This window comes from Topomyia yanbarensis, unplaced genomic scaffold (genome assembly GCF_030247195.1).
Source record: "Topomyia yanbarensis strain Yona2022 unplaced genomic scaffold, ASM3024719v1 HiC_scaffold_69, whole genome shotgun sequence".
Taxonomy (NCBI): Eukaryota; Metazoa; Arthropoda; class Insecta; order Diptera; family Culicidae; genus Topomyia; species Topomyia yanbarensis.
Window position 1 is genome coordinate 2,501 of NW_026683924.1, and position 26,828 is coordinate 29,328.

A 26,828-nucleotide genomic window follows, 5' to 3' on the forward strand; every position below is an offset into this window, starting at 1 on the left:
CATTTGCATTTGCATTTGCATTTGCATTTGCATTTGCATTTGCATTTGCATTTGCATTTGCATTTGCATTTGCATTTGCATTTGCATTTGCATTTGCATTTGCATTTGCATTTGCATTTGCATTTGCATTTGCATTTGCATTTGCATTTGCATTTGCATTTGCATTTGCATTTGCATTTGCATTTGCATTTGCATTTGCATTTGCATTTGCATTTGCATTTGCATTTGCATTTGCATTTGCATTTGCATTTGCATTTGCATTTGCATTTGCATTTGCATTTGCATTTGCATTTGCATTTGCATTTGCATTTGCATTTGCATTTGCATTTGCATTTGCATTTGCATTTGCATTTGCATTTGCATTTGCATTTGCATTTGCATTTGCATTTGCATTTGCATTTGCATTTGCATTTGCATTTGCATTTGCATTTGCATTTGCATTTGCATTTGCATTTGCATTTGCATTTGCATTTGCATTTGCATTTGCATTTGCATTTGCATTTGCATTTGCATTTGCATTTGCATTTGCATTTGCATTTGCATTTGCATTTGCATTTGCATTTGCATTTGCATTTGCATTTGCATTTGCATTTGCATTTGCATTTGCATTTGCATTTGCATTTGCATTTGCATTTGCATTTGCATTTGCATTTGCATTTGCATTTGCATTTGCATTTGCATTTGCATTTGCATTTGCATTTGCATTTGCATTTGCATTTGCATTTGCATTTGCATTTGCATTTGCATTTGCATTTGCATTTGCATTTGCATTTGCATTTGCATTTGCATTTGCATTTGCATTTGCATTTGCATTTGCATTTGCATTTGCATTTGCATTTGCATTTGCATTTGCATTTGCATTTGCATTTGCATTTGCATTTGCATTTGCATTTGCATTTGCATTTGCATTTGCATTTGCATTTGCATTTGCATTTGCATTTGCATTTGCATTTGCATTTGCATTTGCATTTGCATTTGCATTTGCATTTGCATTTGCATTTGCATTTGCATTTGCATTTGCATTTGCATTTGCATTTGCATTTGCATTTGCATTTGCATTTGCATTTGCATTTGCATTTGCATTTGCATTTGCATTTGCATTTGCATTTGCATTTGCATTTGCATTTGCATTTGCATTTGCATTTGCATTTGCATTTGCATTTGCATTTGCATTTGCATTTGCATTTGCATTTGCATTTGCATTTGCATTTGCATTTGCATTTGCATTTGCATTTGCATTTGCATTTGCATTTGCATTTGCATTTGCATTTGCATTTGCATTTGCATTTGCATTTGCATTTGCATTTGCATTTGCATTTGCATTTGCATTTGCATTTGCATTTGCATTTGCATTTGCATTTGCATTTGCATTTGCATTTGCATTTGCATTTGCATTTGCATTTGCATTTGCATTTGCATTTGCATTTGCATTTGCATTTGCATTTGCATTTGCATTTGCATTTGCATTTGCATTTGCATTTGCATTTGCATTTGCATTTGCATTTGCATTTGCATTTGCATTTGCATTTGCATTTGCATTTGCATTTGCATTTGCATTTGCATTTGCATTTGCATTTGCATTTGCATTTGCATTTGCATTTGCATTTGCATTTGCATTTGCATTTGCATTTGCATTTGCATTTGCATTTGCATTTGCATTTGCATTTGCATTTGCATTTGCATTTGCATTTGCATTTGCATTTGCATTTGCATTTGCATTTGCATTTGCATTTGCATTTGCATTTGCATTTGCATTTGCATTTGCATTTGCATTTGCATTTGCATTTGCATTTGCATTTGCATTTGCATTTGCATTTGCATTTGCATTTGCATTTGCATTTGCATTTGCATTTGCATTTGCATTTGCATTTGCATTTGCATTTGCATTTGCATTTGCATTTGCATTTGCATTTGCATTTGCATTTGCATTTGCATTTGCATTTGCATTTGCATTTGCATTTGCATTTGCATTTGCATTTGCATTTGCATTTGCATTTGCATTTGCATTTGCATTTGCATTTGCATTTGCATTTGCATTTGCATTTGCATTTGCATTTGCATTTGCATTTGCATTTGCATTTGCATTTGCATTTGCATTTGCATTTGCATTTGCATTTGCATTTGCATTTGCATTTGCATTTGCATTTGATTTGCATTTGCATTTGCATTTGCATTTGCATTTGCATTTGCATTTGCATTTGCATTTGCATTTGCATTTGCATTTGCATTTGCATTTGCATTTGCATTTGCATTTGCATTTGCATTTGCATTTGCATTTGCATTTGCATTTGCATTTGCATTTGCATTTGCATTTGCATTTGCATTTGCATTTGCATTTGCATTTGCATTTGCATTTGCATTTGCATTTGCATTTGCATTTGCATTTGCATTTGCATTTGCATTTGCATTTGCATTTGCATTTGCATTTGCATTTGCATTTGCATTTGCATTTGCATTTGCATTTGCATTTGCATTTGCATTTGCATTTGCATTTGCATTTGCATTTGCATTTGCATTTGCATTTGCATTTGCATTTGCATTTGCATTTGCATTTGCATTTGCATTTGCATTTGCATTTGCATTTGCATTTGCATTTGCATTTGCATTTGCATTTGCATTTGCATTTGCATTTGCATTTGCATTTGCATTTGCATTTGCATTTGCATTTGCATTTGCATTTGCATTTGCATTTGCATTTGCATTTGCATTTGCATTTGCATTTGCATTTGCATTTGCATTTGCATTTGCATTTGCATTTGCATTTGCATTTGCATTTGCATTTGCATTTGCATTTGCATTTGCATTTGCATTTGCATTTGCATTTGCATTTGCATTTGCATTTGCATTTGCATTTGCATTTGCATTTGCATTTGCATTTGCATTTGCATTTGCATTTGCATTTGCATTTGCATTTGCATTTGCATTTGCATTTGCATTTGCATTTGCATTTGCATTTGCATTTGCATTTGCATTTGCATTTGCATTTGCATTTGCATTTGCATTTGCATTTGCATTTGCATTTGCATTTGCATTTGCATTTGCATTTGCATTTGCATTTGCATTTGCATTTGCATTTGCATTTGCATTTGCATTTGCATTTGCATTTGCATTTGCATTTGCATTTGCATTTGCATTTGCATTTGCATTTGCATTTGCATTTGCATTTGCATTTGCATTTGCATTTGCATTTGCATTTGCATTTGCATTTGCATTTGCATTTGCATTTGCATTTGCATTTGCATTTGCATTTGCATTTGCATTTGCATTTGCATTTGCATTTGCATTTGCATTTGCATTTGCATTTGCATTTGCATTTGCATTTGCATTTGCATTTGCATTTGCATTTGCATTTGCATTTGCATTTGCATTTGCATTTGCATTTGCATTTGCATTTGCATTTGCATTTGCATTTGCATTTGCATTTGCATTTGCATTTGCATTTGCATTTGCATTTGCATTTGCATTTGCATTTGCATTTGCATTTGCATTTGCATTTGCATTTGCATTTGCATTTGCATTTGCATTTGCATTTGCATTTGCATTTGCATTTGCATTTGCATTTGCATTTGCATTTGCATTTGCATTTGCATTTGCATTTGCATTTGCATTTGCATTTGCATTTGCATTTGCATTTGCATTTGCATTTGCATTTGCATTTGCATTTGCATTTGCATTTGCATTTGCATTTGCATTTGCATTTGCATTTGCATTTGCATTTGCATTTGCATTTGCATTTGCATTTGCATTTGCATTTGCATTTGCATTTGCATTTGCATTTGCATTTGCATTTGCATTTGCATTTGCATTTGCATTTGCATTTGCATTTGCATTTGCATTTGCATTTGCATTTGCATTTGCATTTGCATTTGCATTTGCATTTGCATTTGCATTTGCATTTGCATTTGCATTTGCATTTGCATTTGCATTTGCATTTGCATTTGCATTTGCATTTGCATTTGCATTTGCATTTGCATTTGCATTTGCATTTGCATTTGCATTTGCATTTGCATTTGCATTTGCATTTGCATTTGCATTTGCATTTGCATTTGCATTTGCATTTGCATTTGCATTTGCATTTGCATTTGCATTTGCATTTGCATTTGCATTTGCATTTGCATTTGCATTTGCATTTGCATTTGCATTTGCATTTGCATTTGCATTTGCATTTGCATTTGCATTTGCATTTGCATTTGCATTTGCATTTGCATTTGCATTTGCATTTGCATTTGCATTTGCATTTGCATTTGCATTTGCATTTGCATTTGCATTTGCATTTGCATTTGCATTTGCATTTGCATTTGCATTTGCATTTGCATTTGCATTTGCATTTGCATTTGCATTTGCATTTGCATTTGCATTTGCATTTGCATTTGCATTTGCATTTGCATTTGCATTTGCATTTGCATTTGCATTTGCATTTGCATTTGCATTTGCATTTGCATTTGCATTTGCATTTGCATTTGCATTTGCATTTGCATTTGCATTTGCATTTGCATTTGCATTTGCATTTGCATTTGCATTTGCATTTGCATTTGCATTTGCATTTGCATTTGCATTTGCATTTGCATTTGCATTTGCATTTGCATTTGCATTTGCATTTGCATTTGCATTTGCATTTGCATTTGCATTTGCATTTGCATTTGCATTTGCATTTGCATTTGCATTTGCATTTGCATTTGCATTTGCATTTGCATTTGCATTTGCATTTGCATTTGCATTTGCATTTGCATTTGCATTTGCATTTGCATTTGCATTTGCATTTGCATTTGCATTTGCATTTGCATTTGCATTTGCATTTGCATTTGCATTTGCATTTGCATTTGCATTTGCATTTGCATTTGCATTTGCATTTGCATTTGCATTTGCATTTGCATTTGCATTTGCATTTGCATTTGCATTTGCATTTGCATTTGCATTTGCATTTGCATTTGCATTTGCATTTGCATTTGCATTTGCATTTGCATTTGCATTTGCATTTGCATTTGCATTTGCATTTGCATTTGCATTTGCATTTGCATTTGCATTTGCATTTGCATTTGCATTTGCATTTGCATTTGCATTTGCATTTGCATTTGCATTTGCATTTGCATTTGCATTTGCATTTGCATTTGCATTTGCATTTGCATTTGCATTTGCATTTGCATTTGCATTTGCATTTGCATTTGCATTTGCATTTGCATTTGCATTTGCATTTGCATTTGCATTTGCATTTGCATTTGCATTTGCATTTGCATTTGCATTTGCATTTGCATTTGCATTTGCATTTGCATTTGCATTTGCATTTGCATTTGCATTTGCATTTGCATTTGCATTTGCATTTGCATTTGCATTTGCATTTGCATTTGCATTTGCATTTGCATTTGCATTTGCATTTGCATTTGCATTTGCATTTGCATTTGCATTTGCATTTGCATTTGCATTTGCATTTGCATTTGCATTTGCATTTGCATTTGCATTTGCATTTGCATTTGCATTTGCATTTGCATTTGCATTTGCATTTGCATTTGCATTTGCATTTGCATTTGCATTTGCATTTGCATTTGCATTTGCATTTGCATTTGCATTTGCATTTGCATTTGCATTTGCATTTGCATTTGCATTTGCATTTGCATTTGCATTTGCATTTGCATTTGCATTTGCATTTGCATTTGCATTTGCATTTGCATTTGCATTTGCATTTGCATTTGCATTTGCATTTGCATTTGCATTTGCATTTGCATTTGCATTTGCATTTGCATTTGCATTTGCATTTGCATTTGCATTTGCATTTGCATTTGCATTTGCATTTGCATTTGCATTTGCATTTGCATTTGCATTTGCATTTGCATTTGCATTTGCATTTGCATTTGCATTTGCATTTGCATTTGCATTTGCATTTGCATTTGCATTTGCATTTGCATTTGCATTTGCATTTGCATTTGCATTTGCATTTGCATTTGCATTTGCATTTGCATTTGCATTTGCATTTGCATTTGCATTTGCATTTGCATTTGCATTTGCATTTGCATTTGCATTTGCATTTGCATTTGCATTTGCATTTGCATTTGCATTTGCATTTGCATTTGCATTTGCATTTGCATTTGCATTTGCATTTGCATTTGCATTTGCATTTGCATTTGCATTTGCATTTGCATTTGCATTTGCATTTGCATTTGCATTTGCATTTGCATTTGCATTTGCATTTGCATTTGCATTTGCATTTGCATTTGCATTTGCATTTGCATTTGCATTTGCATTTGCATTTGCATTTGCATTTGCATTTGCATTTGCATTTGCATTTGCATTTGCATTTGCATTTGCATTTGCATTTGCATTTGCATTTGCATTTGCATTTGCATTTGCATTTGCATTTGCATTTGCATTTGCATTTGCATTTGCATTTGCATTTGCATTTGCATTTGCATTTGCATTTGCATTTGCATTTGCATTTGCATTTGCATTTGCATTTGCATTTGCATTTGCATTTGCATTTGCATTTGCATTTGCATTTGCATTTGCATTTGCATTTGCATTTGCATTTGCATTTGCATTTGCATTTGCATTTGCATTTGCATTTGCATTTGCATTTGCATTTGCATTTGCATTTGCATTTGCATTTGCATTTGCATTTGCATTTGCATTTGCATTTGCATTTGCATTTGCATTTGCATTTGCATTTGCATTTGCATTTGCATTTGCATTTGCATTTGCATTTGCATTTGCATTTGCATTTGCATTTGCATTTGCATTTGCATTTGCATTTGCATTTGCATTTGCATTTGCATTTGCATTTGCATTTGCATTTGCATTTGCATTTGCATTTGCATTTGCATTTGCATTTGCATTTGCATTTGCATTTGCATTTGCATTTGCATTTGCATTTGCATTTGCATTTGCATTTGCATTTGCATTTGCATTTGCATTTGCATTTGCATTTGCATTTGCATTTGCATTTGCATTTGCATTTGCATTTGCATTTGCATTTGCATTTGCATTTGCATTTGCATTTGCATTTGCATTTGCATTTGCATTTGCATTTGCATTTGCATTTGCATTTGCATTTGCATTTGCATTTGCATTTGCATTTGCATTTGCATTTGCATTTGCATTTGCATTTGCATTTGCATTTGCATTTGCATTTGCATTTGCATTTGCATTTGCATTTGCATTTGCATTTGCATTTGCATTTGCATTTGCATTTGCATTTGCATTTGCATTTGCATTTGCATTTGCATTTGCATTTGCATTTGCATTTGCATTTGCATTTGCATTTGCATTTGCATTTGCATTTGCATTTGCATTTGCATTTGCATTTGCATTTGCATTTGCATTTGCATTTGCATTTGCATTTGCATTTGCATTTGCATTTGCATTTGCATTTGCATTTGCATTTGCATTTGCATTTGCATTTGCATTTGCATTTGCATTTGCATTTGCATTTGCATTTGCATTTGCATTTGCATTTGCATTTGCATTTGCATTTGCATTTGCATTTGCATTTGCATTTGCATTTGCATTTGCATTTGCATTTGCATTTGCATTTGCATTTGCATTTGCATTTGCATTTGCATTTGCATTTGCATTTGCATTTGCATTTGCATTTGCATTTGCATTTGCATTTGCATTTGCATTTGCATTTGCATTTGCATTTGCATTTGCATTTGCATTTGCATTTGCATTTGCATTTGCATTTGCATTTGCATTTGCATTTGCATTTGCATTTGCATTTGCATTTGCATTTGCATTTGCATTTGCATTTGCATTTGCATTTGCATTTGCATTTGCATTTGCATTTGCATTTGCATTTGCATTTGCATTTGCATTTGCATTTGCATTTGCATTTGCATTTGCATTTGCATTTGCATTTGCATTTGCATTTGCATTTGCATTTGCATTTGCATTTGCATTTGCATTTGCATTTGCATTTGCATTTGCATTTGCATTTGCATTTGCATTTGCATTTGCATTTGCATTTGCATTTGCATTTGCATTTGCATTTGCATTTGCATTTGCATTTGCATTTGCATTTGCATTTGCATTTGCATTTGCATTTGCATTTGCATTTGCATTTGCATTTGCATTTGCATTTGCATTTGCATTTGCATTTGCATTTGCATTTGCATTTGCATTTGCATTTGCATTTGCATTTGCATTTGCATTTGCATTTGCATTTGCATTTGCATTTGCATTTGCATTTGCATTTGCATTTGCATTTGCATTTGCATTTGCATTTGCATTTGCATTTGCATTTGCATTTGCATTTGCATTTGCATTTGCATTTGCATTTGCATTTGCATTTGCATTTGCATTTGCATTTGCATTTGCATTTGCATTTGCATTTGCATTTGCATTTGCATTTGCATTTGCATTTGCATTTGCATTTGCATTTGCATTTGCATTTGCATTTGCATTTGCATTTGCATTTGCATTTGCATTTGCATTTGCATTTGCATTTGCATTTGCATTTGCATTTGCATTTGCATTTGCATTTGCATTTGCATTTGCATTTGCATTTGCATTTGCATTTGCATTTGCATTTGCATTTGCATTTGCATTTGCATTTGCATTTGCATTTGCATTTGCATTTGCATTTGCATTTGCATTTGCATTTGCATTTGCATTTGCATTTGCATTTGCATTTGCATTTGCATTTGCATTTGCATTTGCATTTGCATTTGCATTTGCATTTGCATTTGCATTTGCATTTGCATTTGCATTTGCATTTGCATTTGCATTTGCATTTGCATTTGCATTTGCATTTGCATTTGCATTTGCATTTGCATTTGCATTTGCATTTGCATTTGCATTTGCATTTGCATTTGCATTTGCATTTGCATTTGCATTTGCATTTGCATTTGCATTTGCATTTGCATTTGCATTTGCATTTGCATTTGCATTTGCATTTGCATTTGCATTTGCATTTGCATTTGCATTTGCATTTGCATTTGCATTTGCATTTGCATTTGCATTTGCATTTGCATTTGCATTTGCATTTGCATTTGCATTTGCATTTGCATTTGCATTTGCATTTGCATTTGCATTTGCATTTGCATTTGCATTTGCATTTGCATTTGCATTTGCATTTGCATTTGCATTTGCATTTGCATTTGCATTTGCATTTGCATTTGCATTTGCATTTGCATTTGCATTTGCATTTGCATTTGCATTTGCATTTGCATTTGCATTTGCATTTGCATTTGCATTTGCATTTGCATTTGCATTTGCATTTGCATTTGCATTTGCATTTGCATTTGCATTTGCATTTGCATTTGCATTTGCATTTGCATTTGCATTTGCATTTGCATTTGCATTTGCATTTGCATTTGCATTTGCATTTGCATTTGCATTTGCATTTGCATTTGCATTTGCATTTGCATTTGCATTTGCATTTGCATTTGCATTTGCATTTGCATTTGCATTTGCATTTGCATTTGCATTTGCATTTGCATTTGCATTTGCATTTGCATTTGCATTTGCATTTGCATTTGCATTTGCATTTGCATTTGCATTTGCATTTGCATTTGCATTTGCATTTGCATTTGCATTTGCATTTGCATTTGCATTTGCATTTGCATTTGCATTTGCATTTGCATTTGCATTTGCATTTGCATTTGCATTTGCAGTTGTAGTTGTAGTTGTAGTTGTAGTTGTAGTTGTAGTTGTAGTTGTAGTTGTAGTTGTATTTGTATTTGTATTTGTATTTGCATTTGTATTTGTATTTGTATTTGTATTTGTATTTGTATTTATATTTATATTTATATTTATATTTGTATTTTTATTTGTATTTCTATTTGTATTTGTATTTGTATTTTTATTTGTATTTGTATTTGTATTTGTATTTTTATTTGTATTTCTATTTGTATTTCTATTTGTATTTCTATTTGTATTTGTATTTGTATTTGTATTTGTATTTGTATTTCTATTTGTATTTGTATTTGTATTTGTATTTGTATTTGTATTTGTATTTGTATTTGTATTTGTATTTGTATTTGTATTTGTATTTGTATTTGTATTTGTATTTGTATTTGTATTTGTATTTGTATTTGTATTTGTATTTGTATTTGTATTTGTATTTGTATTTGTATTTGTATTTGTATTTGTATTTGTATTTGTATTTGTATTTGTATTTGTATTTGTATTTGTATTTGTATTTGTATTTGTATTTGTATTTGTATTTGTATTTGTATTTGTATTTGTATTTGTATTTGTATTTGTATTTGTATTTGTATTTGTATTTGTATTTGTATTTGTATTTGTATTTGTATTTGTATTTGTATTTGTATTTGTATTTGTATTTGTATTTGTATTTGTATTTGTATTTGTATTTGTATTTGTATTTGTATTTGTATTTGTATTTGTATTTGTATTTGTATTTGTATTTGTATTTGTATTTGTATTTGTATTTGTATTTGTATTTGTATTTGTATTTGTATTTGTATTTGTATTTGTATTTGTATTTGTATTTGTATTTGTATTTGTATTTGTATTTGTATTTGTATTTGTATTTGTATTTGTATTTGTATTTGTATTTGTATTTGTATTTGTATTTGTATTTGTATTTGTATTTGTATTTGTATTTGTATTTGTATTTGTATTTGTATTTGTATTTGTATTTGTATTTGTATTTGTATTTGTATTTGTATTTGTATTTGTATTTGTATTTGTATTTGTATTTGTATTTGTATTTGTATTTGTATTTGTATTTGTATTTGTATTTGTATTTGTATTTGTATTTGTATTTGTATTTGTATTTGTATTTGTATTTGTATTTGTATTTGTATTTGTATTTGTATTTGTATTTGTATTTGTATTTGTATTTGTATTTGTATTTGTATTTGTATTTGTATTTGTATTTGTATTTGTATTTGTATTTGTATTTGTATTTGTATTTGTATTTGTATTTGTATTTGTATTTGTATTTGTATTTGTATTTGTATTTGTATTTGTATTTGTATTTGTATTTGTATTTGTATTTGTATAAAAAAAGTCCAACTGACAATTTGTCTTAATGAACTATACTAAACTAAGGTAAACTAAACATAATTAAAATAGTGACAATACACGACGACGAAACTGCGAAGAGTTCATGACGAAGTCGAAAATTTCAGCAAACTCGTTGAAGCGACGACTCATTGCTAAAATTGGACTATTGGTAGCGTAGTTAGTGCTGCGCATTTCAGAATGCAGCAGGACTCGAGGGCGAAGAAAACGGGTAGGCGCGTAGAGGCGCGTAGATTTGCGCTAGTAGCTCCGGATCATCATATTCAGCCAGCAGAATCTTTGACACGAAGGTAGCTTGCGCTGCATGTCTCCGGCGTGTTAAAGTATTAAGTCCTAAAAGACGACAACGGTCCTCGTACGGTGGCAGGTTTAATGGATCGTTCCACGGCAATTCACGTAACGCATATCGTATGAATTTACGCTGGGCTGCTTCGATCCTAAGGCTCCACGTAGCTTGATACGGGCACCAAACGACGTTTGCAAATTCCAACTGCGGGCGCACCAATGAGCAATAAAGAGCCTTGAAGCATAGAGGATCCCGAAATTCGTTGGATATTTTGAAAATAAATCCTAGCAAACGATTGGCTCTGTCGATGGTCGCTGAGACGTGATGAGTATACGTTAGCTTATCATCAAGAATGACTCCTAGATCCTTCACGTGGTCAACGCGTTGTAGTAGAGTTCCTGCGATGTTATAGTTGAAGGTAACCATATTTCTCGTTCGGTAATAGCTGATGACAAAACATTTTGCAACGCTAAGGACCATCATGTTTCTTACACACCAGCTAAGGACCATCATGTTTCTTACACACCAGCTATAAAAGGTGTCAATAAGATGCTGTAGCTCACAGCAATCGGCTTCATTCCGTATAACAAGAAAAATTTTTAAGTCGTCGGCAAAAAACAGCTTTCCTCCACGGCTTAGAACGAAAACCGCATCGTTCACGAACAGTGAAAAAAGTAGTGGACCTAGCGTACTACCTTGAGGAACTCCGGAAGTGTTGAAAAAGGATTCTGAAACAATATCGCCAATTCGAACAACGATTTCACGGTGCACAAGGTAGGATCGAAGCCAATGGCAGAATCTAGTAGAACACCCTAGCTTATCAAGCTTTGTTATCAGTATCTCATGATTAACTCTATCAAAAGCTGCCTTTAGATCAGTGTATATTGTATCCACCTGCAATTTCTTAGACATTTGTTCCGTGCAAAATGACGTAAAGCAGACGAGATTCGTCTCGACTGAACGTCCAGGGAAAAATCCGTGCTGAGATGTACTAATGTAGTGTCGACAAGCAGAAAAGAACGCCTCGTTGATAATTGATTCAAAAACTTTAGATTCGACTCCTAGCGAAGAGATTCCGCGATAGTTCGCTATGTTGCGTTTGTCACCTTTCTTGAATACCGGGAACATAACTGAGCATTTCCAATCCTCAGGAAACGTTTGCTGCTGAAGCGATAGGTTAAAAATATATGCAAGTGGTGTTACAAGTAAGTCCGAACATTTTTTCAATACAGTTGAAGGTATAGCACTGAGGCCGGGTGCATAAGATGACTTGGTTTTCCGAATTGCAGATATAACCATTTATTCAGAGACAGTAAACACATCCAAATCAACAGCACAAGCAGGAACGTCGCGAGAGGCATTTTCGAGTTCGTTTGCGGTTGGCGAGTCAGTTGAAAAAACACTCGAGAAGAATCTGGCAAACAGCGTACATTTCGCCACAGTTGTCGTAGCTTCTTCGCCGTCGTAAAGCATCCTTGATGGAAGTCCAGTTTCTTTACGCTTCGTGTTGACAAATGACCAAAAGCCCTTCGGGTTTCGGCATAGATTATTCTGGATGCGGTTTACATAGCGTTTGTACAGAAACTTGTTGTAACAACGATACTCATTACTGGCTAAAGTGAACATGCGCTTAGAAAGAGGACACCGTCGATTTGTGTACGCACGTAGGGTTTTTGCTCGAGTACGTTTTAGCTTTCGAAGAGTGCTGTTTGACCAGGGTGGCTTGCTAGGAGGCTGACATTTAGGCACTGAGGTCTCAACACAGTTCAGTAGTAGTCGCTTGTAGATGGCAACTGCAGCATTAACACTCACTTGGGCATGCAGTACACTCCAATCAATTTGCGACAGAGATCTGCGCAGCTTTACAAAATCAGTTTTGCGAAAGTTGAGACGGTCGACAGAAAGAGTTTCTACATACTGAACTGATCGAATAGTGCCAATTGAGATTTCAAGCGCGGGATGAAAGTTGTCAAGTGGAACAATCACGCTGGATGCTTCATTGACGGAACATACAGGTATAATAGTTTCACTAACAAAGACGAGATCCAGAAAGCGTGACTGGTGGTTAGGAATCATGCTTACTTGACTTAGCCCGTTGAAAGCAAATCCGTCCAGTAGCAAACGACTGGCGATGTTGGTTGTCGAAGCAATCGGGTCCAGGTAAGCGTATCCGTGTCGTGACGGCACCCAAATGAGTCCTGGCTGATTGAAATCACCAAGGACAATCATCACGCCATCCGCGCCAGCTTGTGAAGAAGCGTTATTCACAGCATCCATGTGAAGTTGCATGATATTGCAGTCGAGTCGCTTTTCAGGAGGAATATAGACAGCACCAATATAAAAGTTCCTCGATGGAGTTGTAATTCTAACCCAAACAGCCTCAACACTGGTTAAACTACCTACATCAATCTCACATGAGGCAAATGCGGTGGAAACAGCAATCAAAACTTCTCCTCCACGTCCGCGAATACTGTTGCCACTATTTCGGTTCGCACGGTATACGGTGTAAGCATCGCCGAAAAGCTGCACTGATGTTATACGCGCATCGAGCCATGTTTCGGTGAAGACGCAAACATCGTAGTCACCGTCCACAGCAGCTAAATACACGTCATCAATTTTCGTCTTAAGCCCTCTCGCGTTCTGATAGTAAATCCGCAAACCATCAGTGTCATGTGAGAGGTGTCGTGCTGCATTCCAAGTTTCAGGACTGTGGGCTCGATGATCACTATCACCGCAAATAGCGCGGGGAGAGCAGGATGTACTGTTGTCAGGAAGGGGAACAAGCTGCGATACGGAGGGAATGACTACGTCATAACTGTTGCGTCCAGCGGCTGACTGCAATGGGAGGCATACTGAGCGGACAGATGCGATGCGATCGAAATTATCATTTTGACATTGAAGGTTCGCTGGAGCGGTAGAGTCGATTGAGTAGTGTTCATCAGCAGACTGTAAGTGAAATTTACATTGAGGGTGTGCAGCATCTTGAAGTGCTTCGGAAGGACATATACCCTTCTTGGCTTTACCTGACACAGAAGAAGTTGCCGATTCGCCAGGTAGTTCGATGTCGCTCACCGAGGAACATGAAATTAGACAGACGAGTTTATCCGGGATAGCTTGGCGCTACTGTCCACCACCAGATGGATTCTTCTTCGCAGCGATCCTGATGATAGGCCGTTGAATTTTTGAATTGGTCACAAATTCACGAAAGTATGATACAAAAGCGATGGTGCGGGGATACAACAGCTAGATCGCAAGGTATTAGTAAAGTTTATAAAAACGAGTTTCATTTGAGGAAACGTCCTTTTTTCCACCAACCGCGGGCGGATTGTAACTGTTTAAGTTCCAAATGCAAAATGTAACAAGTGTCTGTGCTTGGGGAAAAACCAATAAAAAATTAGAAGAGGAGTTTAGTGAAAAGGAGCGAATATGTGATGGAGAAGATATATTAGAACCCTATTGGACGAGTTTCGTTGGCTGTGGGGTGTAGGAAAATGTAGGAGGATTTCGTTGTCGGAGTTGAAAAAAAGGTGGAAAATGAAAAGGAAGCGGGAAAAATGGAAAGTGGGACAGAGAGATAGGCTGGTGATGTGCTGGCGTTGGACTAGAAGCTCTCTTGGGTTTTGACCGTGGAAGAAAACACACCTTGTTACGCTATTAAGTTGAAGTTGTTAGAAAATATTGGGCGGTCTAACCGGCTTGGAAAGCCCCGATCACTGTGTGAATAACACCAGTTAAGAGAAAAGGATCGGCAAGTGCCTGTTTCGCCCTGACTGGTTTATCCAGTACGGCTAACCATAAAGGAGTCTTCCGACAGGCGGTCGTCGCGGGTTCGTGCTGCCTAGTGCAGTCCTTCATTCCGCCCGCTAATTACCAAGGACGACCCCGTGGTCTGTGGGCCCGCTTAAGATCGCCATCTCCAGAACGCCGAAGCAGAAAACAAAAGCCTAAGACGCCAACGCTGAAAATCCATTATTTCCCCACTAATTTCCGACAACCTACCGTCATCACGCCATCCGGAGACGAACCGACCAAAGAAGCAGCAGGAAAGGGTTCGAAGAAGTAGGAAGAAGAGAAGTGTAGAGAGTGTAGAAAACGTGAATAAATTATATACTATCTTGTTAAACTCGTAGTAGGTTTCCTCCCTGAACCCAGATCCGAAATTCCCCCAAAACATAAGACGACCCTGGGACCCGAGGACCAAAAGAGGCCTTGCGTGCCCACCCCGGAACGCGTATACCAGGCGTTGGGGCTTTGAACCAGTTCCCTTCCGGAGCTGGTTAACATCATCCTCGGGGGCTGAGAGCAGCCGCGTCCCAAAACGGTAACTCTATTCTCAAAGTCGATCCTCACCACAAACTGTTTGTCCTGCGGCTAGATATACGTACCAACACTAGAGATGTTTCATTTCATTCGATTGACGACCTTGATTTTGACTTTAACCGTTGCGACTTTGGCGAAATCTCCGCACCGATTGCCACTGACGACTGGACCAATGTGTTGTAATGAGCTTGACGAATCAGTCGCGCTGTTTATGGCAAGGTATATGTCATACTCCGCCAAAAGGTTCCACTGAAACGAGTCAACAGGAAAGTGGATTTCAAATTTTCATGGTGGAACACTGAAATTAGCCGTTTGCTTAATGCCCTGCGAACACAACGCAAGCGTTATTTCCGCCATAAATCAGACGAAAACAAAGTTACTCTTCAACTGATAGAACTGCAATACGAAACTGCCCGGAATTCCGTTTTTCGTTAGTATTAGAATCACGTGCAAAATAGCCAGCGCGATTACCCTGCAACATTTTGGAAATTCGTTAGCAGCAGAAAACGGTCTGCTAGTACTCCCACTGACGTTTTCCTTGGAAACGCAAGCGCGCAATCTCCAGCTGATACCGTGAAGAGCTGGTCTACAACGTCACGTATGCAGCTGCATCTCACATTATCTCGGAGTATCAACACAGGTTTGTCACGAAACGATCAACAACTTATAACCTGATAGCTTACACTTCTAAGTTGTTTCCTACCGTTGAGAAGCGTCATCAGGTGGACGCAATTTACGTCGATTTATCAAAAGCTTTCGACAAAGTACCGCCCAGCATCGCAATCCTGAAATTAAAGCGTTTGGGATTTCCCACCTGGCTGACTAACTGGTTGCAGTCGAATCTTTCCGATTGCTCGGCATTAGTGAGTATAAAAAACACGCTCTCAAGCACATTCAGAACACCCACAGGTGTCCCGCAAGGCAGTCATCTGGGCCCGCTTATTTTTGTTTTGTTTATTAACGATATCTGTAGTCGGATCAAGTCTGGGAAATTGCTATACGCGGACGATCTCAAAATCTTCCGAACTATCGCTTCTGCACTTGACGCCGTAGTGCTTCAAGAAGATATCTGTGCTATTCAAGAATGATATGGACGGTCATCGATTTTTTTCGGTGAAAATTAAAACAAACTGCATTTTACCGGACGTTTCGACCTACTAACATGTTCAGTCATCCTAAGCGGCTTACTAAAATGTAATATTACATGATTCCTTACAATGACATGCATTCCTATCAATATTTTTCACAGTGTATATCTATGTATAAACTGACACTTGTTTTGAAAATTTATGTTAGATTTTGGTTACAAATACTGGAATTTCTGCACTTATCCCAACAATAATAACAGTAAGATACTATACCGCACCACTATTTAACTATAACGGTAAAACCAAGAAATTTGAAACCCATTTATCATATATTTAGTTATGTATTATTTTCCAACCACTTCCCCTAGAACATTTCACATTTATTAAAATGGTTGATATGACCAGTGATACTATTTATGACTACAAGTGATACGGGTTTATGAAAACAGGTAATTTGGTATCCATGTCGGTAGTATTTAGTTTATTTTAGATTATGGTCACTTCGCTCCAAGCCTCCAGAAGCTGATAGGAGTAAACAATTAGAACAAATGCATATTCTGTGGTTTTAAATGATCTAGATCTATTAAATTGAGAACGTTGATCACTGTTGTCAATTCAGGAAATAATAATCTTGATTATTATTATTTGTCCAGGGACGTTATTGTGATTATAATATTGCAATATGACTAGAAGTTCATCATCGAGGAGAGTTGAAACAAGGTGTTTCAACTCTCCTAGGTTGAGAAGTAAGGCTTGATCCACAATTTACAATTTAAACAACGCAAAGATAGAAAGAAATGCACTTAATATCTTATTTATACCAATTTGAAGAAAATAACAAAAATTTTCTTTTGCTCATTTTTTGTAGTGTGTTTACCGTAAATACTCAACCACTCATTTAACGTAGTTGGCGTGTATTGGAGGGTTTGTGGGCACGATATAAATAAAACAAATGCATTATTGTTTTATCCCTAACGGTACTGTTTCGCTAGTAATGGGCACTGTTTCAACTCTCCTCTGTTTCAAATCTCCTCGGTTTCTCTTACACAGTAAGCTTAAGGACAGAATAGAAAAAGACCGTCGAACTAATATTGTTTATGAAATACCATGCGGTGTCTGCACAGGTAAGACATACATTGGACAAACAAGTCAATTTTTAAAAAAGTGTTTGGAACAACATAAGAACGATTTAAAAAATTAAAGCGTAGGAAGTACGGGGCTAGCACAACATACAATCAATGAAGGCCACCTTTTTGACTTTAAAAATGCTAAAATATTGGACGAGGTGCCTAGGACCGATACCCGGTTGATAGTGGAAATGTTCCAAATAAAAATAAAAGGAGAGTCGAACACGTTCAATCTACAACGGGATTCTATTAAGTTTAAGTCTGCATACAACGGCTTAATAGAGAAGCTGAAGAGCACCGTGCGTCCGAAGAAAGTACCAACGGAGATTGAGTGTACAAGACAAGACAGCAGTTGATAATGTGATTGTTCATTGTGTAGACGTTGTTATCATGTAAGTGATGTTGTTTAAATTTGTGTTTAGTGTTAGATTTTAACAAATATTATATTTTAGTAAGCCGCTTAGGATGACTGAACATTAGGGTGACAATAAAACGACCATTTTTGAAATCACTAATTTACACCCCCTAGCGTCGTTCCAAATCATGAAAAAATGACACTGTCCAAATTTGAGCGAAATCGGTTAATTCTAACCCCTCCCCCAAAGAGCTTAAAGTTTGTATGGGATTTTTGGCCAAAATGTATGGGGAAACACTCGCAGTTCACAAAATCGCCGCTAGAGGTCGCTGTAAACTTCCGATCACTGACCTAGGAAGGAGTTAAGCTTTTGAAAATATGCTGAACAAGTTTGTCGAAGACTGCAAGACAATCCAACCAACCGGTAAAGAGTTATTAACGTTTAAAGTTGGATACTGCTGCTTAACATTCGCAAAGGGCGTACTCCGCTTATCTCATGTATGTAAACCACGAGTGAAGGTGAGACAATGTTAGGAAAAACTCATATATCTCTGAAACGATAAGAGATAGAAAGTTATGATGTTCCACAAAGTTGTAGAGGAATAAAAGGACCTTTTGGTTTCACTAGAAAGTTTCAGGATTTCTCCGCAAGGTGGCGGTAGTGAGCCAAGCAATTTAAAGGGAATACTCCTATCTGTACAACGGCAAGAGATGGAGCATTTGGATGTTCTAAAAAGTTGTAGAGAAGCAAAAAATATTTTCTTTTCTCATTTGAAAAATGCATACTGATGGCGCTTACCGGGACCCTACGTTGTGTTACTTTCAATCCTCACCAGAATCGTTCCGGCGTGATGATGGCAGCTATTGGCATCGTCACCCTAGTTGCATCAGTCCAACTGCACTCACCCGGCACACCATCGGGTCGACGGTAGAAGAAAGCGGCACAAAGGCGATCGCAGTAAAACCAGCAGGCAAAGCGCAGTACAGCGGGCAAGGTACTTGGTTTCCGATCAGTGGAATACACACTTTTTAAATCACAATTAAGTTGCACAAATATCTACTTTGGACAGAAATTTATTTTGCACAATCACTTTGACTTAAGTAATTATTTTATTGATCACAATCACTTTTGGGGAGATAAATTATTTATTGCTGTACGCATGCAGGTTTGATCTAGACTGAACTGACGATCCCGACAGATCGAGGCACGAAGGCTATCATCATAAACTGGGTTGCCAGAAGGGCTAGAGAAATTGGCATAATTTTACGCCCGTTAGCACCAATAACATGCAAAAGGCAATGTTGCTCATTACGGTTGCCAATAATTCTGTACGAAACAACATACTCGCCGCCTTGAACGATTATGTTCAACAAAAAAAACGTAAACAATAAACATTGTGACTTAGAGCTTGGCAATAAATTTCACTTCTTATAAACTAACACATTTTTTTCTAATTTCAGCTTATTCTAGAGGTGTATCCGGACTCCGTTGGGCCGGTTGTAAGTTGTTGGCCATCGTTAAACATCCTTCTGCTTCTGGGGCTGTCGTTGTGCACGGTAACAGACAGATTTTTGTAATCGGTCGAGTGATGATACCGCGGTCAGTACGAAGTGATACAACTCGCGTAAGTTGATCCTTTCCTGGCAGGACTGATTCGATGCGAGCGAGTGGCCAACGAATTGGTGGTTGCAGATCGTCAACGATGATGACTAGTTTACCAGGGATAATTTCGTCGTTCCGTATCCATCGTCTCGTGTCTTTTTGTAGCTCCTGCAGGTACTCTTTTCGCCAATGGATCCAAAATTGCTGCACATGCATCTGCAGCTTTTGGTAGTGGTCGAGTCGGTTCGCAGGTATGTTCCGTAGGTCTGGGTCGGGCAGGGCATGCATCGATGATCCGATGAGGAAGTGGGCAGGTGTCAAAGCGGCTAAATCATTAGGGTCTTCTGTCATTGGAAGCAACGGTCGCGAGTTCATAATTGCTTCGATTTGGGTAAGAATCGTGCACATTTCCTCGAACGAAAGTCGACTTGAACCCAGCTGTCGGAACAAGTGTTTTTTCGCTACCTTTACGGCCGCCTCCCACAAACCGCCAAAGTGGGGGGCTTTAGGGGGTATCAAGTGCCAGGTAATTCCTTCTGCGGTACAGGCAGAAGATATTTCTTCCTGCTGGGAACGATTTTGAAGCATGGTAAACAGTGCAGATAGTTCATTCTTAGCCCCTTCAAAATTCTTCCCGTTATCTGAATGAATGTGCGCGGGCCGGCCACGCCGGGCAATAAATCTTCGCAACGAACATAAGAAGCCTTGGGTGGACAAATCGCTAACCAATTCTAGGTGGACTGCTTTGGTCGCGAAGCACACGAAGAGACACAGGTAGGCTTTAGCAGGTGCGGCACGTTTGTGAATTGGTCGAAGGTACAATGGACCCGCATAATCCACACCTGTGACACTGAATGGACGACTGGGTATTACTCTTGGGGCTGGCAATTGACCAATTTGCTGCTGGGCAGGTACCGGGTTGAGGCGTGTGCAACGAAAACAATTTCTGACGACGCTGCGTATTAGCTTGCGGCCTCTCGGGGGCCAGAATTCCTCTCGAATCGCTGTCAGCAGTAGACGCCCGCCGCCGTGGAATAGTTTCCGGTGAAAATGTTCGACGATGAGGCGAGTTAGCGGATGATTGGTAGGAATTAAAGCGGGGTGCTTTTCTTGGTAGGGTAATTGCGACAGATTCAAACGACCTCCCACTCTCAACACTCTCTCTGGGTCTATAAATGGGCTCATCAAGTGAAGGGGGGAACGCTTCGAAACTGAATTGCCTTCCTCCAATTGTTTTATTTCTGCAGCAAAATCGTCGTGTTGAGCCAAACGAATAAGAAGCGTTTTTGAATTTGATAGTTCTTCGACGGTAAGTGATCGGTCGATGGGAGTCGGTGGGGGCTGCGTGCGCACTTTTGCTCGGGTATTGGTGACGAATTTCATACAGTATGCAATGATGCGAAGAAGGCGATTGTATGATGACCATCGTAGAAACCAAGGGTGCACTGTCGGTGTTACTTGAGCGACAACGACGGTTGTTTTTATTTCCAGTACTTCTTGTGGGACACCTGGAGGTATCGAATTGGGCCAATTTTGCAGGGAAGTTAACCAACTAGGACCGTTAGTCCACAAATAGCTTTTGAGGAAATCTTCGACAGACATACCGCGCGAAACCAGGTCAGCTGGATTTTCTCCTCCAGGAACGTGTTTCCATTGGCATCCGTGTGTGTACTGCTGGATTTCTGACACTCTGTTGGCAACAAACGTGGGCCATACGTTTGGTGGAGATCGTAGCCACTGTAGAGTGACAGCTGAGTCAGACCAGAAATAGGATGCTATTATGTTGACGTCGATGGCCTTTTTGATGTGGGTGTGCAGATGAGCAGCTAGCACGGCAGCACACAGTTCCAATCGAGCGATGCTGATTCGCTTCAGTGGGGCGACGCGTGACTTTGAAGCCAAAAGCTGGATTCTCACTGTTCCTCGTCCATCTTCACAGCGAGCGTACGTGCATGCACCGTATGCGGATTGCGAAGCATCTGCAAAGGTGTGCAGTTGAATAGATGAGCCGGGTAATAAGGCATACCTGTCTACACGGTGCTCCGAAATCTTTGCCAGTTCTCGATGGTAGCTTTCCCATTTAGACTTGATGGGTTCTGGTACAGGATCATCCCAGCCGCAGGATAGAAGCCATAATTCCTGCATCAGAATTTTCGCTCGGACGACGACAGGGGCGATTAATCCAAGAGGGTCGAATAGCCGTGCTATGTCGGAGAGAATCGTCCGCTTTGTCGGGTGTTCATCGCTGTGTCGTATCTGTGAGTCGAAACGAAGGAAATCAGCTTCGGGCTCCCAACTAATTCCCAATGCCTTAATGGTTTCATTTGGACAAAAGTGCAAAGCAGATTGCATACCAATCTGATCATCGGTGAGACCTTGCAGAACTTCGAGCCGGTTAGAGGTCCATTTGCGTAGTGCAAATCCTCCTTTCTCTAACAATTCACCGAGCTCTATGCGAAGTTGGATCGCCTCTTCCACGGTTTGAGCTCCACCAATAAAATCGTCCACGTAGAAACCCTTTTTAAGTGCTGGGCCGGCTGCAGTGAATGTTCGACCTTCATCTTCTGCCAGTTGCTGGAGAGTTCGTGTTGCTAGGTAAGCAGATGGACCGAGACCATACGTAACAGTGAGTAGTTCGTATGTCTGGACTGGAGACTGGTCTGAAAATCGCCAAAGGATGCGCTGCAAAGGAGAATCGTTGGGGTGAACAAGTACCTGTCGGTACATTTTGGCTATGTCACCGACCAGGGCGATCGGAATGGTACGAAACCGCAAGATGATGGTCAAAAGATCGTCTTGTACCACAGGACCCACGCAAAGAGCTTCATTTAGAGAGAAGCCGGTGGAAGTTTTGGCCGAGCCGTCAAATACGACCCGAACCTTGGTCGTCGTACTTGCTTCCTTAATTACGGGGTGGTGGGGCAGATAGTAGGCTTGAGAGTGGTGTTCGTCGTCCGCTTCGACCAGCCGCATGTGGCCGAGGGAGAGGTACTCTCGCATAAACAAATGGTATTCATCTTTTAGGTTTGGGTCTCGTTCCAAACGCCTTTCAAGTAGTCCGAAACGGCGTTGTGCAGTGCTCTTCGACTCTCCTAGCATAACGTTAAAGTCTGGTTTACGGGGATACCGAACGATGTATCGTCCTGTAGGATCACGGGATACGGTTGATTGATACAACGATTCACAGTGCCTTTCTTCAACAGAGTAGTTGTCCTTGGTAGTCAGCTCTTCAGTTTTCCAGAAACGCTCTAGACTGTCCTCCAAAGAAATCATCGAAACAACCATAGAGGTGGGTGACGTCACTTGTATAGGGGAATTTTGGTTTGTCGACCCAGCAACAATCCAGCCGAAGACACTGTCCACCAGTAGAGGAAGGTTTCGGCCCAGCTGCAGGCGTGCAGCACTCGGGAAGAACGAGTAGAAATGTTTGGCACCTAGCACCATGTCGATTGGCTGACTCTCGTTGAAAGACGGATCTGCAAGAAATAAGTCCTTCGGAATGTGCCATTCTTTTGTTGATATGGTTTGCGATGGAAGGTTCGCCGTTACTTTGTCCATCACAAGAAAGTCGACGCTGCACGAAAAATCACCCTTTCTAGAAAAAACATGAGCGAAAACGGATTCACGTACTGGCTTTGAAAGTTTGCCGGCCCCTTGTACTGTGACGTTCACATTCTGCCTTCGAAGGCGTAGAATATGAGCCATACGATCTGTGATGAGGTTCGGTTGCGATGCGCTGTCGAGAAGCGCGCGCGCTAGATGCTCTTCACCGTACGCATCGATCACCTTAACGATCACGGTGAGAAGGAACACGTTCTCACGGTACTGCTGGACAGTGGCACTGACTTCAGTTTGCGGGATGCTCTCAGTAGCAGCAACTGTTGATTGCGTAGACGGTTGTGCTGCAGAAGACCCACTGGGCTGCGAAGAAGTCGAAGTGGTTGTAGCTGGAGCGGTATATGTACCCTCATTGTTGAATCGACTGGAACCGTCGGGCTGTTCAGAGTGGAGAAGAGTGTGATGACGACGGCTGCACTTACGGCAGTTGAAATTGGATGGACAATTGCGGGCAATGTGATCACCTTTCATACAGTTGTGACACAGACGTTTTGATTTCACAAACTGCTGACGTTCACTCGGCGAAAGTCGGTTAAAACGCTGACATCTCATCAGTAAATGGGACTGGTTACAGAGGACACATTTCTCACCAACATGTGTTACTGGTGAACTCGCTGTGGAGGCACAAGAAGAGAGACGAAGCTGTGAATGGAATGTTCTCTTCGACGAATGAGCTGGTGGACCAGAAGCGGAATGCGAATCAGCAGTTTGATGGTTGACTGAGATCGATTCCAGTACTCGAGTTCTTCGTTGCAAAAAATCTATGAGACAAGTGTAATCCGGATTGTCGACGGTAGATGCATGGTCTTCCCATGCCTTCAAAGAGTCATCGTGTAGACGCGTGCATAGCAGATGCTCCAAAATGGTACTCCAGGCGTCGGTTGGTTCTCCCAGTTGTCGAAGAATCTTGGTGTGACGTTCAAATTCGTCCACCAACCCGTGAAGCGCAGCAGCAGACTCCTTCTTCATCCTCGGAATGTCCAACAGTGCCTGCAAGTGACGCTTCTTCAGCAAATAATCGTTGGAATACCTGCTTTCTAAAGTTTGCCATGCTAAAGAATAGTTCGCAGAGCTGATACCGATCGATTCAATCAACTGAGCAGCTTCCCCCTTGACAGCTGCCCTCAAATAGTGGAATTTCTGAATATCCGGGACCTCAGAGTTTGAATGAATCAATGCCAAGAAAGTATCGTGGAATGCAAGCCATTGCATGTAATCACCATCGAACTCAGGCAACGAAATTGTTGGCAGCTTGATGCCAGAGAGAGTGGAGGATACACGAGAGGGTTGAGGGCTCCGATCGTTAGGAAGAGGAGACAATTTTGAAATAAGACATGCTTTTATTTTAAAGAGCCGGGGCTCGAAATCAGCACGCACAGCAGCATGCTCGACCTTACCATCTTCGTTGGTTTCGTTGTCCTCCAGTTCCGCTTGAACGGTCTCCAGATTATTCCAAATTCCGTTCAAGTACTCCAACCTCAAAGGTACCTGCGATTCATCTCGAAGAGCGTCGTACTCCACAGCAAAAACCTCTGCCCGACCCAGAGCAGCAAGCAGTGTAGCTCTCCGTGACAGCAGCTGGCTTCTATTGTCGACCTCCGCCATCTCGAATAGCGGGAATCAGAAACGTGGCCAATCAGGAACAGTAGATCGACCTGCACAATAAAAGACCACAGTAGACCCACAGGAGGGGTGGTAAATACTTGGAAAGAGGCTCACCTTTTCCAAGGCAAGTATATGCCTTGTATATTTATTCAGCCAACAGGAACAGTACAGTACCGTCCGCACTGGTAGGTGAGATGATGATCCGAAGCAGCGCTCAAAAACCGGCGAAAACTCACAGGAATATCCAGTTAGCAGCAACAGCAAATAATTCGGTTCCGCAAAGATGAAATCACGTTGAAAACCACGGCTAGGAACGCCACGGAAGTGTCGGAAGATGCCACTGCAGCAACACTACAGCTCAGCAGGCGGATTCACCACGGCTAGGGACGCCACAGTGAACAATGGTCCTATTCTAATCCCGATCGTTGAACAATGGCGCTTTGAGGCCAACACTATGGCGCTTTGTGGCCAGCACAATGCCAATTCCGCGATCAATTGAAGCGATTGTTGATCCGGAACAATACGAATCGGGCATGCAATAAAGAAAAAGAAATCTTGTATCCAATTAAATCGAGCCTTGGATTTAATTTTGGTAGCAGCATGCGATGATCCAAAACATTCAAAACATTGGTCAAGGGAATCAAAATGGCGACGTCCAGTGAAAGGCTCCGCACGTGGTCCGAAACAGATCCTGGTCACGGCACCAAAATTATGATGGCGCTTATCGGGACCCTACGTTGTGTTACTTTCAATCCTCACCAGAATCGTTCCGGCGTGATGATGGCAGCTATTGGCATCGTCACCCTAGTTGCATCAGTCCAACTGCACTCACCCGGCACACCATCGGGTCGACGGTAGAAGAAAGCGGCACAAAGGCGATCGCAGTAAAACCAGCAGGCAAAGCGCAGTACAGCGGGCAAGGTACTTGGTTTCCGATCAGTGGAATACACACTTTTTAAATCACAATTAAGTTGCACAAATATCTACTTTGGACAGAAATTTATTTTGCACAATCACTTTGACTTAAGTAATTATTTTATTGATCACAATCACTTTTGGGGAGATAAATTATTTATTGCTGTACGCATGCAGGTTTGATCTAGACTGAACTGACGATCCCGACAGATCGAGGCACGAAGGCTATCATCATAAACTGGGTTGCCAGAAGGGCTAGAGAAATTGGCATAATTTTACGCCCGTTAGCACCAATAACATGCAAAAGGCAATGTTGCTCATTACGGTTGCCAATAATTCTGTACGAAACAACACATACTTTTTTTATTTTTCAAAAGATCGAATTTTTTATTACTTTATCTGAAAGTACAACTCCTTGAGAATATTTTTCTAAATTTTATAGAGATCCGAGAAATAGATCGAAAGTTACAGCGCTTCCAAGCGTGCTTCGTCTACCAAGCGCAGTGGTAATTTCAAACTCGATTATCTCGAAATACCGATTTAAAAAAATGGTGTTCCCGTGATCACGATTCCTGAAATACCCCTCAACCGATTGTCTTTATTTTTTTTTAAATTTATCGTAATTAATTTTTCTCATACCTTAACAATTCCTTTTTTATGTTTGTTTTGTAGATGAGAATTTTTTAATAAAATTTTAAAAGCCTAAAACAGCGATTTATTAGGAAAAACGTTCACGAATGTTGGAAAAGGAAAAATGTTGAAATGTAGTCTCCGGTTATTCAACTAGGTCGACTAATAGAAACCGACTAAAATTACAATTATTTTGTTCAAGATGTGTGGTTCGGTGCACGAAATTAGCGGTAACCAATCACGAACTGGTTTTAGTTGGGTGTTGTAAAACCCGTTTTTTCGGCTCGGTGCATGAAGTTAG

The 26,828-nt window shown here is 39.2% G+C and overlaps 2 protein-coding genes across 3 annotated transcripts; both read right to left on the reverse strand.

Annotated features, from left to right (window-relative positions):
- Positions 1-12,292: 12,292 nt before the first annotated feature.
- LOC131696075 (uncharacterized) lies at positions 12,293-14,458 on the reverse strand. 2 transcript variants are annotated; one of them, XM_058984607.1, is made up of 2 exons: positions 14,339-14,458; positions 12,293-14,212 (listed from the first exon to the last, which is right to left on the reverse strand). In XM_058984607.1, exon 2 carries the CDS (start codon positions 13,553-13,555, stop codon positions 12,566-12,568), a length of 990 nt encoding a protein of 329 aa, XP_058840590.1. In that variant the 5' UTR covers positions 13,556-14,212; positions 14,339-14,458; the 3' UTR covers positions 12,293-12,565. The 2 variants fall into 2 exon arrangements, with proteins under 2 accessions (XP_058840590.1, XP_058840589.1); XM_058984606.1 differs by having other exon boundaries at positions 14,290-14,443.
- A 5,160-nt stretch (positions 14,459-19,618) lies between these two features.
- Positions 19,619-24,982, reverse strand: LOC131696074 (uncharacterized). The gene has a single exon (XM_058984605.1). The coding sequence runs from the start codon at positions 24,980-24,982 to the stop codon at positions 19,619-19,621; it is 5,364 nt and encodes a 1,787-aa protein (XP_058840588.1).
- Positions 24,983-26,828: the final 1,846 nt, after the last annotated feature.